The sequence below is a fragment of the Lissotriton helveticus genome, chromosome 10 (assembly GCF_964261635.1).
Source record: "Lissotriton helveticus chromosome 10, aLisHel1.1, whole genome shotgun sequence".
Classification (NCBI taxonomy): Eukaryota; Metazoa; Chordata; class Amphibia; order Caudata; family Salamandridae; genus Lissotriton; species Lissotriton helveticus.
This window is the reverse complement of record NC_136071.1, coordinates 1,204,771,542-1,204,786,710: the sequence shown is the minus strand read 5'-3', so window position 1 is coordinate 1,204,786,710 and position 15,169 is coordinate 1,204,771,542. Positions and strand designations below refer to the sequence as shown.

Below are 15,169 nucleotides of genomic sequence, written 5' to 3'. Positions count from 1 at the left end.
GATGCTACTCAAGCGTGTTGATGTTAGTTGCTTTCGATCCCCCAATAGCAAATTGGTTATGACCAGTGTGCAGATTCCTAGACTTTGGATTCTATCCATTAATAAGATCCCAGTGAGTAGATCAGTGAGTAATCGGTGGCTAGATAGCATCTACCTGAAAGAAAGTTACTGAAGGGAAGTAACTTGTTCTTCTGACCGACTTCTAGCCGCCGAGTTTCACCTTTTGCATAGATACTAAAGCAGTGTCCATTTGGAGGTGGGCTGTGGATTCACTCAAAACAGAAAGTCCTCCAGGACCCAGTGGGGAAAATGCCTCTCAGCGAACCTGACCATGCAGGCATTAGAGCTTCACGAACATATGAAGGGATGCCCATGTCGCCACCTGGCAAATATCTAGGACAGGGGCTCTTTTTGCGGAGCTCTAGTGCCATCTTCAGGGCTCCTCTCTACCCCTCACTGTTTGCACTCTGGTGCCATCACTGGCTACATTTCAGTCCCATCATCAGGGCCTTCCTTTTTTAGATAAAATTAAAGATCATTCAGATCAGAGATCCCCTCCCAGAGTCCAAGTGCTAAGCAGGGTTTAAAAAAGAACTAGAGGAATGACCTGATAAATAATGCTGCAGGGATAGCGATTGGTGTTGGGTGTCCGCTCGTGGAATTGTGAGGCTCAAGCTGTGTAGTAACATACGTGGACTTGGAAATAGAATGTTCTGTGGCAGGACTCAGGGAAAAATCTTATTGCACTCGCCCCTCCTACATTTTAACACGCCTTGTGGTTGAAATATGAAGCGGATAGGGTACTAACCTAGAAACAGGAATGGTTACTTTCAACGCTTCAGTCAGAAATATCTTCATTCTTTTACCAACTACGCTCTGCATACTGAAAGCTGGAAGTCTGACTTCTCTGTCAATTGAAGACTTCTCTAGCAATTGGTGAGCATTTGTTATTGGTCCTTGATCCCTCCATCAGGCGCTTGCTTCGACTAATAAGACTAGGCGGCACCCAAGACATCATTTGCTGAATCAAAGTGAAGCTGCTAAGAGGAGGGAGCTAGGATTGTATATTCCTTGGCCCTCCGGCCTTTAATCACTTGTTTTCTCCATCCAAATGACTGAGATGCTAAGAAAGTTCACCTCTGACTGCTTTTCAGACTGATCCTGTAAATGAAACATTTCAAGGGAAGCGAGGAGAACCTCAACCCCATTTGTGTACAGGGCTGTGCTTCCTACGTTTACCAATGCAGAAACTACAATCAGTTTCTTTTTGGTAATCACCGCTTACCAACTTAACAGGAGAAATATTAAGAATCACAGTTTTCTTTTTAAGTGTCATTTTATTGTAGTAAGTTCTTGATTTAGCATCAACAGGTTTGTTACACCTCAAGAACAAAGTTAGGCAGCTGTGAGTCGCTTCTCTCTCCGAAGCTCCTTCAAGGCACCAGTAATCTACAGTCAATACCTCCAAAGGAGCTCTCGTGCCAATATTCTTACACAAATCTTCATACACTCGGGCTCTGGGCCTCGCCCTGCAGAACACACACACTAGGATTGCCAGTTGTGTTTCTAGAAAGTCAGTACTAGACACAAGATACACAAACAGTGATTTAATGGTGACAAACTGGGCTAATTACTAATATGGCCAATAGCCAGCGTGCCCAGTCACACTCCCAGTTTGACACCGTAGACTGGGTAAATGAGTTTGTTACAAGAGAGGACCCTGATTGGTCTGATGGATGGTTTTACACAATAACAGCAGTATACTGAACTCAAGTCTAATAGTACATACGCGCACTGGCTAGATTGGGGGTCTTACGCAATGGCACAAGAGTGGGACTAGTAAATTAAGGTTGCGGACATGTGAACAGATCTCTCAAGTAAGTAAAGCAATGTGACCACATGGATCCTAGCACTGTTTTAAGGTTACACAGATTTAAACAGAGCCCTGCCTGCTTTATCCGAAGAGCTCCTTCTCCAAAGACCCGGATGAAAGGTTAATAAAGAAGGCGCCCTGGGCGCAAGCGGGGAGCAGCAGCAGGACCCACAGATTTATGCATCTAGAACTCCAGTGCAGACTGCTCACAAGCTTGCAAGCATTTACATGTATTTAGCTGATTTGCAAAAGCAAAAGAAAGAGACTTAACATGTTTTTGAGCTCAGCATGTGTAATGAAGTAAAAGAACAAAGTCCGCACAGATTTCCATTCTCAAATGAAGCTCATGGAAACCAGCAGTCGTTTCTTAAAGCCGCCATGCACAGCGCACGTGAGGGTCTCCTTCGTTCCACCATCTGTCCTTTGTGAGGTACCTTACAAGCACTGGCGTCTTTGGCTCGGGCATTTGGGTAAGCTCTGCAAAATGTTCGAAACACCTCCACTAGCAAAGGGCAAGTGATCCAACTCGGATGCGTCCTGTGCCCCAGTGTGTCTCTGGAACATCTATGGTAATGGCGTTTCATCAGTGACCTCCTGAAAGTGTCATACTCCACTTCTTCAGTCCAGAGCTGCCAGTTCCTGCAGAAGCTGTTCCTTCTCCCTCTGAAGCTCCTGCAAGCGCAGGTTGTTCTGTTCCAGTCTGTCCTCCAGCCACTGCAGGAGCGGGCCGCTGATGGCAGACATCTGACTGCACAAATTCTTGGTGAAGACTGCAAGACAAAGAACAGGTTATACATCACAATGTACAGCACAAGGATACAGGGTAGGTTCCATAACCATAAAACATTCGCATGAAGCTATAAAATCTTATATAAAATTAACATATGCAATGCACTTTCTACTTTCGTGGATCTGACATGTCCACTTGGCTTCCCACATCAGTACCTTGAATGCTTACCGAGCGCTTTCAAGCGCTGTGCATAGTTGCAAGGGGTTATTGTGCTCAGACTGGCTTCATTTATGCCTGGAGTCTCCAATGTAATTCTTCTGATTAAACTGGTCCCAGGTTTTCAGTTTAACCCGAAGGAGACCAATGTATTTCCCAAAGTGTGCTAGGAACCCAGCATCCAAAGTTAAAACAAAATGAGACTGCTTCCTTCCATGTAGGCTTTGCAAAAAGAATGGTTTCAATAAAATGCAATAAGTATCCCCCAGGTCCATTCAGCAACCGAGGAGATGAATGAAAAATTCACTTTCATAACTGCAGAATCTGCATTCATGAGGGGGCATGGTGCCATTGCTCCAGTCTGACCTCTAATCCTGGATGGGTAGAGTCAGGAGTCATGCCTTCAGGACATTACTCCTGCATATCCCAGATAATTATTCTTTGAGCTAGAACTGCATACACAGTGCATCATACCATGTTAATATAGTGATTCAAATTCCACTATATTCTCCAGACTTCATTTCAACTTTCATTGGCAGAGTCACAACTTGTCTCCTAAGAATTGACTTTACTTCAGAGAAAGAGACCGGCCCTTATGGCACTTTAGCATCCAGGTCCAAATACCGGATAGCCGTATCTAAATATGCGGCCCAGTTGTAATCTTGTGCTTTAAAAATCTCTTGTAGGACTGTCTTCAGCGAGCCCCCTTTAGCCTGCATTACCTGGTAATATTTGATTAACGATGACTTACATACCATGTCTTGACCCAATAATCCAAATTCTAGCCCTACCTGAGCACATGAAGTGTATTGAGGTTAATAGGAACATCCGTCTGTATATGGTGCACTGCAATTTATCAAGCATTTCCTCCATACAGGCGCCCATATGAAATTGTGGGAATCAATTTTGCCTATAATCAATCAGGGGTTTGAAAAGCGCACTACTCACCTGTTAGGATTTGACGGCGCGCGGGGGGGCTACTCCGTTGGGGTCAATCGAAAAAGCCAGGGGGTGGGGGGCACACTGTGAAGAGGGTGGGTCTGAATGAGCATCCTTGGGGTACGCCACATCTGATCTTGGTCGGTTCTGAGAGGAAGGGCGGGAGTCGTATGCTCGGTTTATGCCGTGAGTAATGAGCGTATCCAGTCTAGGGCCTTTCCTTGGATGCCGGCGTCGTGGCGTCAGGTGGCTAGTGTGAGGTCTGAGACTGTGTTGAAGGCTGCTGATAGGTCCAGGAGGATGATAGCTGTCATCTGGCCTTGGTCGAGGAGGGCGCAGATGTCATCTGTGGCAGCAATGAGGGCGGTCTAGGTGCTGTGGTTGTTGCGGAATCTGGATTGGGAAGTGTCTAGGATGTTGTTGGCTTCGATGGGGAACGCTAGCTGGGTGTGGACAGCCTTTTTAATGACCTTGGCTGTGAAAGGTAGCAGTGAACTGGGCCTGAAGTTCTTGAGGTCCATCGGGTCTACGGAGGTTTCTTTAGGAGAGTGTTGACTTCGGCGGGCCTCCAGTTGTCGGGAATGTGGCAGTCTCGAGGGAGCAACTGATGGTTCAAAGTAGCTCGGGTGCGATGGCTGTGGCAGCCCTATGGAAAATGTGTGGCGCGCAGGGGTCTGAAGGTGCTCCAGAGAGGATTCTCTTCATGGTCTTTAGGGTGTCTTCTGTCGTGAGCAAGAAGCAAGTAAGTGGGGTCTATTGGGTGGCGTCGCTGGAGGCGGGGGTTGTGGCTATGCAGAGATCTTGGTCATCAAAGTTGTCATACAGCGTCTTCATCTTGAGGTGAAAGAAGGAGCAGAGTCTGCTACAGAGGTCTTGTGAGGGTGGAACGTCTGTTGTTTCACTGCCAGGTTTGGCACATACCTTGATGATGGAAAAGAGTTCCTTGGAGTTGTGGGCGTTGGAGAGGATTCTGTCTTGGAGGAAGTTCTTCATTGTGGCTTTGATGAGTTAGTGGTGTGACATGGTGGCTGTTTTGTAGGTGGTGCGTGTTTCTGGAGTTATGCTGTTTCTCCACGTCTTTTCTAGTCGTCAGCAGGAGCGCTTAGATTCTTGGAGTGCCGTGGTGAACCAGTTTGCTTTCTTGTTGAGTAATCTTGTAGTCTTTTGGGGGAGGAGAGTATGTGGGCGCAGTTGGCGATCCATTGGTGGAGGTTGCTTGCTGCGGTGTTGGCATCGCTCTAAATTGGTGGTGGAGTGGAGGTGAGGGCGGAGGTGAGGTGTTCTTCTGAGACTGTGTGGACAGCGTGCGTGCTTGTGAGCGGTGGGTTTTCTAAAAGAGAAATGGATGCACTGGTGATCAGTCCAGAGCAGTTCTGTTGAGTGGCTGAAGAAGGTGCTGGTTCCTCCTGTGAAGACAGGGTAGAGTGTGTGTGTCCTGCTGTGTGATTGGGGATGGAGACAAGTTACTTCAGTCCTGTGTTGGTTAGGTTCTCTAGAGGACGGTTGTGTTGGGGTCGTCGTGGTTGTCCAGGTGGAAGCTTACGTCTCCGAGTAGTACGTAGTCTGTGGAGGCGAGGGCGTGAGGTGCGATGAGGCCGGCAATGACGTTGGTGAATGGCCTCGGGGACCAGACGGTCTCTAGACTAGGGTTCAGCGTCGTTCTGGGATTGGTCTGGATCTGGAAGTGAATGTGTTCCATAGGGGGCGAGACATTGTCCGAGTTGGTGGTTGTCGTGCGGACGGAGCTTTTGTGGATGATGACGAGGCTTTCTCCTAGGCCAGTGGGGCGGTCTTTTCTCAGGATCTTGTATCCATCGGGGATGGCGGTTGCGATGTCTGGTGCAGAGATGGCTTTGGTCTGGGTCTCTGGGAGGAAGGTGACGTCAGGCGTGAGTGCTGAGGAGGTCCCAGATTTCTATGGTGTGTCTGTGCAGGGAGCGCACGTTGAGGAAGATGCAGTTCAGGGGTTTGTGTACGCTGGAGTCCGATGGGCTGGGTCCTGCTGCTGGGGTCTGGAGGTGGGTGAAGGTACAGCAGCAGTGACGGCAGGAGATTGGGCCTTGGGTGTTGCTCGGCTTCCAGAGATGGCAGTTGTTGCGTCCGGGGTTGAGAGCATGAAGGGTGCTGGGGTCCCTTGCACTGGTCGCAGTCGGGTCGCGGACAGGCACAGACTGGCTTGGCTTTAGCACGCCTTTGGCGTGGGCGCATAGCAGCCGCCATTAAGTAGGGGTCGGAGGTGGCGATCAACCTGGAGGCGAGAGGGGGAGCAAAAAGGGGCAAAAGGGAAAGCGGGGCAAAAGGGAAAGCGGGGCAAAAGGGAAAGCGGGGCAAAAGGGAAAGCGGGGCAAAAGGGAAACTGAGAACAGAGGACACAGAAAAGAGCGGACCAGCAGAAGAGCAGTGTAAGCATCCACTAGACCACCAGGGATGAGGCGCGGGCAGGAGCCTGCGGGTGTAGGAGGGCCTCAAACACCTACCTGGCAAGAGGAGCTCAAGGGCAGATCCTCAAAGGTGGAGATGCGTGGGGGGCAGAGCAGTGACACTGACCAGGACGGTCAGAGGTCTTTTTCTTCTGGTCGCGCAGCTGGCACCATTAAGTAAGGGTCGGGGGCGAGTGATCAGCTGGGAGGTGGGAGAGACATGCTGGAGTGAGGGGGAGGGAGTGGCCGCGGGGGCAGCAGAGAGCGCAGGAAGAGGGAGTGAAAAGGAGCAAAAGAAAGATAAAAAAAGGCAAAAGAGGAAAAAAAAAAAAGTAAAAAGGGCAAAAAAAAAAGAGAACAGAGGACACAGAACAGAGCAGAATAGCAGAAGAGAAGGGTGCTTTTCCACTAAACAACCAGGGATGAGGCACAGACAGGAGCCTGCGGGTGGAGGAGGGCCTCAAACATGTACCTGGCAAGGAGCTTGGGCTCACGGGCAGTCCCTCAACGGTAGAGCTGTGCGGGTGGGCAGCAGTGACACTGACCAGAAAGGTCAGAGGTCTTTCTTGTGATAACTTTATGATGGACACTATAAATTTCCATTTAGGCAGAAATGTGCAAAGGTGAGATTGCTGGATCTCTTCCTAATGGACAGTAAATGGGTTGGTCAGTGACCTGGTCATATTTGCAAGCCAAACCCCTAGGAAGTTAAGGTATAGTTAACTTTTTCCAGACCTAAAGTGATCTTTGATTTATTGTTAAGTTTTCCAGAAACCATCATTTTGGTTTTGATGACCGTGGCCACCATCTTACGGTGCGCTCATTGTATATTTGGACCTCGCTGTAGAACTATTTTGGTTTGATCTAAAATCACCAGGATTAGCAGCATATTGTAGGATGGGGATTTTATGCTGGTCTTTTCTTGGCGAAAATGCTTTTGCTCCCAGGGTTCCTATACACCGTTTGAATAATATGGGGGTGAAGCTGCACACTTGTTGGATGCCCCTAGTAGTATAGATCGTTACAGGGACTTGATCGCTGTCTCCCAATTTGATCCGTACCCCTGTATCCATGTATAATACCAGGATTGCTTTCAATAGTGCTTGTGGGATACCCCAGTTGGTCCGTTTCCTCCATAGTATATGCGAACCATTCCATCAAAACAGGGCTTGAAAATTCCACTCGACCGCTCGCATAGTCGAGCTAAATTTACCTAGGTCGAGCGGTTTTTAGGTCCTACTTGCCTTTTCTGGCGAGTAGGAAAGCAAACCAACTTTTGTCCTCTGTCTGTAAAAGCGGAGCAAATGTGACAAGATAACAAGATTTAAAGGCATTTTTATTGCTCACAAAGTTAACGAGCAATAAAGATGCCTTTAAATCTTGTTATCTTGTCACATTTGCTCCGCTTCAAAGACGGAGGCCAAGTAGGTTGCAGTTAGGTCGAGGACATTTTTTAAGGTACTAGTCCTGCAGGACTAGTACCATTTTTTGGATTTTTCGAGCCCTGATCAAAAGCCACAGAATAGTCCACAGACCAAGCCTATACTGATGGCTGTAGCCAGCAAGGGTGGCCAAATAGGACAGTGCAATTATGTGGTCTATAGTGGCAGACCTCTGTCGGACTCCAGTTTGGGAAAAGGTATTAACATTTCCTTTTCTGCCCATTGCTCTAGTGGTCCTAATATAACTGCGGCATATGCTTTTGCTCCCATATCTAATAGAACTAGCAGCCTATAATTAGCAAAGTCTCCTGTAGTCCTTATGTATAGGATTTAAAATGGGTCCTCGCCATGACTGAGGAACTTGCTCACAAACAGAAAGTGGCCTGATACACCTGTGTTTGATGTTAAGCCCATAAGTTAGGGTCAGCCTTAAATAAACAGCCTGGCAGACCATTTGGCCCAGGAGCACTCTCTTATCTGCTCTGGGGCATTTATTGATGGCAGGGTAGTTGAACATAACCCCATGCTTTATCTCCGGCTTGCAGTTGTTCTTAGTGATATCTCCAATGGCTGGTTCTTCCAATGTATATATCATGTTTAGGTCTCGCCTGAGCCAGCGCATGCACTGCTCGCCGAGACATTTAGTAAACAGGGCTTTTAAAAGTGACTTGGCTGGCATTCTGCGTGCGTTCACTTGCACAAGCAGAGGTGCCATATGGCTTCTGCAGGCACTGGCAACCTTCAGAATAAACTCCTAGAGAGGGAGCAAAGCTGGGTATACCGCTTAAAAACTCATGTAAACGGACTAAATGACGGTATACCTTGGAGCCAACTCGACAAATGAACCCAGTAGATCCAAATGTTTCTGAGGTACCCAATGTCCGTGACTCATGCTACTGTTAGCCCCCACATATACAGCCGTCAAACCAAGCAGACCTCAGACATTATTGCTACTTTGGTCTCTCACCTCTAATTCAAAAGCATATGTGAACCCTATCCTTGTATACTCACACAGTGGAGCTCCATTTGGTGATTGGGTCTAATGCAACCATGACCTGACCATTGGGCACATTAGATCAATCATAAACGCCTCCTATCACTGGGGCATATTATCATCTTTGTCTAATTACATCATTTGCATATTGTTATTCATTTTTCTCTCTGTTGTTTATACGATCGGAGACTGTCTCTTTGGCCCACCACAGCACGTCAGTACCTCTCGCACTGTAGTGAGGCCAAACAATATACTCTTGTCAATAAAGGGGAACACAGTAGGAACTTTTCCACATCATGGGTCACTTCATTTGGCTTCCTCCCGATCGGATTTTAGACCTTGGACTACTATTCTTCAAACAAAACTACAATTCCCATTCGTGCACCTCCAAGTTGGAGGTGTTGACGTATGACGTAATTTCCTGTCAGGACCGGGGGCGGTATCATGGGGCTCCAGCGGCTTTCCGCACTACTATATTTAACTACAACACCGGCTACTCAGGTTACAAGAGCAGAGGACCGGAACGTATTTAGGTTGAAATGCTGGGTGAGACCTTCAATTGAAGTAAGTTACTTATATCGCGTTGACTCGCGATGGCTCCCTTGCCACGAGTACGGCGCCTCCTTCTCTTTATCTCCCAGTTTGATTATCTCTATCTAGATTGATTATTTCCTTGTCTTCTTACATACCCCCAGGACCACCCACATTATCGTACCGGTCCTGTGTGAAAAGGTCAACTTCCCTAATTGGGTAAAGTATTATTTAACAAAGCAATGTGCATGAGGTATACGTATGAATCAGTGTACATATCCGCAATGGTTTTTATCCTTAGAAGAATATCAGAAGGTCTTACGAGAGTTGGTGCAATTGAGACTACTTATCACTTGATGCATGCTATTTTTATGTATATAAAAAAATCGGACTACCACGCAGATTGTGTTAGAATGCGATTAAATTCGCCACTGGGACAATACTTCTGTCACATGATATACAATATGTTACAGTGGAATGAATCTGAGTGGCACAATGAGGGGTTAGACACCTCTATACAGAGGCATGCACTTCATGTTTAGGCATGCTCACTTACGTGGTATTCACTTTAGACCACTTGAGTATGAAGCACAGCAGCAATTCTGTTTGGGAGTTTTTGTTACATGTTGTTTGTCCTTGTTCTTCTTTTCAGATGGAGTCTGGCAGATGACACACACTACATTTTACACTCTACAAGGAGCAGCTACTCTGCCCTCGCTATACTGATAGGATAGGGACCTCCCAGCCTTTTAGTTCCCTTACATAGGGGGTCAGTCTTGCCCTGAAGAAAGTCCTGGCCCTTTATGGCCACTTTGGATTGAAACATGTCGGCACTATGGTCTTAGGACCATAATATTCCAAACAAGCATTTGCAATGCAATAGGTCTCGCATTAGGAAAGTTTGAGCTATTGGTATTGTAAATGACAAATTTTTTATTTACGTTTTTTTTTTAAATAGCGAAATTAATAGCTTAGTTATTTGCAATGCCAATAGTTATAACTTTCGCAAATGTGACACGTATAGCATTTGTAATGCAACATGTGTTGTATTTACGAGACTTACATGTATTGATATTACAAATAACAATGGCTTTTAATTTTTTTTCAATAATTAATACTTAAATAAAAGTTATTGTCATTTATAATGGCAATATCTTAAAGTTTTGTAAATAACTTTTGTGAAGATTATGTTCAGTGTATTTTATTGTGCCGAAAATCCAAGAACAGAAGTGAAATATTGACATATTTTTGTTACATTTGTAATAAAGCTTGAAACATTGAGAGAATATATTTGAACCAGGCGTTGAATGGTTGCACAGATTGATGCTGTGGTGGCGCTGAGTGTTGTTGTGATGGCGAACAAGTGATGCTGTGGCGTTCACTTATGCTGTGGTAGCGCATAGTGATGCTGTGGTGCTCTTGAGTGATGCTGTGGTGGTGCGGAGTGATGCTGTATGCTATGCTATGTTTATTTTTGCTATCCTATGGTTTGTTTTGTTATGCTATGCTGCGTTTTGTTATGCTATGCTATTATATGTTTTGTTTTGCTATACTATGTTTTGTTGTTTGTTAAGCTTTGCTATGTTTTGTTATGCTATGCTGTTTTGTTGTGTTTTATTATGCTATGCTGTTTTGTTATGCTATGCTATGTTTTGTTGTATTTGGTATGCTATGTTTTGCTATGCTATTATATGTTTTGTTTTGCTATACTATGTTTTGTTGTGTTTTGTTAAGCTATGCTATCTTTTGTTGTTGTTTGATATGTTTTGTTATGCTATATTTTGTTATGTTATCCTATGTTTGGTTATGTTATGCTGTTTTGTTTTGCCATCCTATTCTTTGTTTTGTTATGCTATGCTATGTTTAGTTTTGCTATCCTATGCTTTGTTTTGTTATGCTATGCTATGCTTTGTTATGCTATGTTTTGTTATGCTGTTTTGTTATATTATGCTATGTTTTGTTGTATTTGGTATGCTATGTTTTGCTATGCTATTATATGTTTTGTTTTGCTATACTATGTTTTGTTGTGTTTTGTTAAGCTATGCTATCTTTTGTTGTTGTTTGATATGTTTTGTTATGCTATATTTTGTTATGTTATCCTATGTTTGGTTATGTTATGCTGTTTTGTTTTGCCATTCTATTCTTTGTTTTGTTATGCTATGCTATGTTTAGTTTTGCTATCCTATGCTTTGTTTTGTTATGCTATGTTTTGTTATGCTGTTTTGTTATGTTATGCTATGTTTTGTTCCGCTATGTTTTGTTGTGTTTTGTTATGCTATGCTATGTTTTGTTATGCTATGCTATGTTGTATTTTGTTATGCTACGCTATGTTTTGCTATGCTTTGCAATGCTATATTTTGTTATGTATGCTATGTTTTGTTGTGTTTTGTTATGCTATTCTATGTTTTGTTGTGTTTTGCTATGTTTTGTTATGCTATGTTTTGTTATGCTATGCTTTGTTTTATGTTATGTTATGCTATGTTTTGTTATGTTATGCTATGTTTTGTTATGTTATGCTATGTTTTGTTATGTTATGCTATGTTTTGTTATGCTATGGATTGTTATACTATGCTGTGTTTTGTTTTGCTATGCTTTGATATGTTATGCTATGCTTTGTTATGCTTTTTTGTAGTGCTATGCTATTTTTTGTTGTGTTTTGTTATGCTATGCTTTGTTGTGTTTTGCTATGCTATGTTTTGTTATGCTATGTTTTGTTTTGCTATCCTATGCTTTGTTTTGTTATGATATGCTATGTGTTGCTATCCTATGCTTTTTTTGTTATGCTATGCTGTAATTTGTTATGCTATGTTTGTTATTTTATGCTGGTGAGGGTGTGTGAGTGTGTGAGTGTGGGTGAGGGGGTGTGAGGGTGTGTGAGGGTGAGTGGGTGTGAGGGTGAGGGTGTGTGAGGGTGAAGAGGTAAGAGGGTGAGGGCGTGTGAGGGTGCGTGAGGGTGAGTGAGGGTGTGTGAGGGTGTGAGGGGAGTGAGGGTGTGTGAGGGTGTGAGGGTGAGGGGAGTGAGGGTGTGTGAGGGTGAGGGTGAGTGGGTGTGTGAGGGGGTGTGAGGGTGGGTGTGGGGGTTTGAGGGTGTGTGAGGGTGAGGGGGTTTAGGGTGAGGTGGTATGAGGGTGAGGTGGTGTGAGGGGGTGAGGCTGAGGGTGTGTGAGGGTGTGTGAGGGTGAGGGGGTGTGAGGGTGAGGGGTTGTGAGGGTGAGGGGTTGTGAGGGTGAGGGATGTGAGGGTGAGGGGGTGGGTGAGGGTGAAGGGGTGGGTGAGGGTGAGGGGTGCGAGGGTGTGAGGGGGTGTGATGAAGTGTGAGGGGGAGGTTGTGAGAGTGTGAGGGGGAGGGTGTAAGGATGAGGCGGTGTGAGGGTGAGTGAGGGTGTAGGGGTGTGCGAGGTTGAGAGGGTGTTAGGGTGAGAGGATGAGAGAGGGTGAGAGGGGGTGAGGGGGTATGAGAGTGTGTGAGGGTGAGGGTGTGTGTGAGGGTGAGAGGGTGTGTGGGGAAAACCTGCATGTGGTCACACTCCGGAAGGAAAAACAATATTCCAAGAGGAAATGAAGCCACTGGGCTTGATATGGAATCTGTGGCTAAAATGAAGTTAAAAGGCCTCGGGCAGTGAGTCTGGCTCTTAACACTGAGGAAAATCGAGGAACACCTGGGGTCTTGGTTTTTAGGAAAGCTACCCTGCTGGAAGAGAGGGGGTTTTGTTTGTAGGGGTAATTGATGCAGTGTGTGTTCACTACGTTAAGGAACATATTGCTGATTTCTAACATGTTGCAGTTGAAATTGATATAAGCATTAGTGTTCCTTTGCATGTGTTCTAGATATTTTTACGCGCCGGTCGATCCACAAATAGGAGCGGTACTAGAGATTGTGTTTTTCCGTCTTTAATCAGTGAAGCGATCGGATCAATATTTTGCAGAGCACTTCTAACACGTGCTTAATAACAGGCAGACTCCGATTGCATTCAGTGACTGGGCAACGAATGCCCCTTGAAGACGGGCAGTAATGCGCAGTGCATGAGATTACATGTACCCCCCCCTGTTTGGCGGCTTGGTGAGGGCAGCTAAAATGAGACGGCGCCATTATGAGCACAATGCACGTGAGAAGCAGGGGCCGCCCACACTAGAATTACCTCATTAGGAAACGATGAAAATGCCACTTAGGAATCCACTTACTGCAGGCGACTCACTTAGCAAATATGATGAGGTAACAGACCCGGTCTGCTGCGTGTTATCACTGCGCCGAGGCCCGTGCATTGAAATAGAGCAGGTGTTCGTCACCTTTACAAGATGAAAGTAACATGTGCGACAGTGAAATTGACAACGCTAAACAGAGCCTATTTTACACACGTATTTAGATGAGACATTCTAGCTTCCAATAAAAAATAACGTGGAAGGCTCACGGTCGACCCACCCGCACAGCTCATAGCATGGGGAAAAAACTGGTACCTGCCCCAGTTGAAGCCGTGAATACCTTAGACTCGTATCTTGTTCAAGTCGTTAGTAGTATTAACAATAAGCGTAGACAATCTCTGGGTTTGAGCCAATCACCGGTGTTACCCGAATCAAGTCCATCAATAGGCGCTGCTAGCACCTCAATGTCTGACCCATTGCTAGCCAATTCTTCGCTTATTATGGCTGATCCTGATTCTTCAGAGAATGTCATCGAGCCCACCGACGATCTGGAGTCTTCGATGGGTAGAAATGATTTAATAGATCTGTCTGACAATACCCTCATAGACTCAAACAGCCAGATAGCCACCCAGAATGAAGACCAACAATCTCCGCAGCCAGAAACACGCGCGGTCAGAGCGTGTAGAAAGCTACCAACTAAACGAGGGGGTAAACATCTAGGCAAGAAAAAGCCCGCAACACCTCCCCCTAGGAGGGCGGCCAAACACACTGTTGTCGAGGTGGATTCCGAGTCCAAACGAATCAGCGATGATTTTCTTTTCAACCGGATCCAAGATATGATCGACATCAAAATCAGGACTATAATCAAACCTCTGATTGGGAAAGTGGACAAATTGACTGCAGAAGTGAGGAAGTTGAGTGGGGTACAGAATGTTTTGGTTAAAGAGGTAGAGAATCTCTCTTCCCTCGTAACAGACCTTATATCCACGGACGAGGTGGATTCCCCCACCGATAGTAATTTACAGCCCACTCAGATCACTCAACAAGGGCTGGTTCCTTCTCCCTCATTGCTTTCACCACATGTCATGGATCAGAATGCTGAAACCGGAGCCCCGCACATTAGTATTACCGACGCAACAGTGGTTGCGCACCTAGAGGCTCCCGCAGCAGAAGTTGTTGTGGAAGCCTCACCGGTAGTCTTGGTGTTGGCCAATGTTCCAGTTCTTGTTCAAGACAAAATTGAGTCTAAACCGGGTTTAAAAGATAAAGCCCTACACTGGCTCTCCAATAACATGCACATGGCCGAAGGAGGGCTAGATAAACTGGCTGGGGACATAGTTTTGACCAGGAGGGTATCCTGGATTGGCAGTAAGCCCAAAAAGTTTAAAGGCGACTGTGTCATTTTAAATTTTGCAAATGCCGAAGTCCTCCCAGACATTTTAAATAATGTGTTTCCACCACAACGCCGCAGTGGTTCTATAATCCCACTGACTCTCAAGTTCTTTTATGATGAGATTCAGTCTGCCACTGTGCCAAATGCCATCAAGCAACACAAGCCTACTAGTATTGGTAGCTGGGGGAGGGCTACTATTCTACGACATCCAACTGAGTGGTCCCAACCGATGGTACATCGGGACGTAGGAAGATCTAGTTACCCGTACAAGCCAAATCATCAGTTTGAACAGCAGCAAGATCTAAGAACAAACGGGTGGGGGCCAGGGCCTATGGGATATAATCATAACGAGCAGGGCTTCAGGCCCACACTGTGGCAGAGATCGGACCCTTTTTTGAACCACCCAAATAGTTTATACCCAAGTTGGAACGTAGCTTACAACGGCCATATTCAGCCATCCAATCCACCCGTGTGGGGTATTCCCACAGGAA

At 45.7% G+C, this 15,169-nt stretch overlaps 1 protein-coding gene across 1 annotated transcript in view; it reads right to left on the bottom strand.

Moving 5' to 3' along the window:
- Positions 1 to 1,317: 1,317 nt before the first annotated feature.
- BRCC3 (BRCA1/BRCA2-containing complex subunit 3) overlaps positions 1,318 to 15,169 on the bottom strand; it is a 65,170-nt gene continuing 51,318 nt past the window's right edge. The window contains exon 8 of the mRNA XM_078664080.1: positions 1,318 to 2,643. Within this exon, the coding sequence (XP_078520206.1) occupies positions 2,492 to 2,643 (152 nt within the window). The 3' untranslated portion in view covers positions 1,318 to 2,491. The remainder of the gene's footprint in view (positions 2,644 to 15,169) is intronic.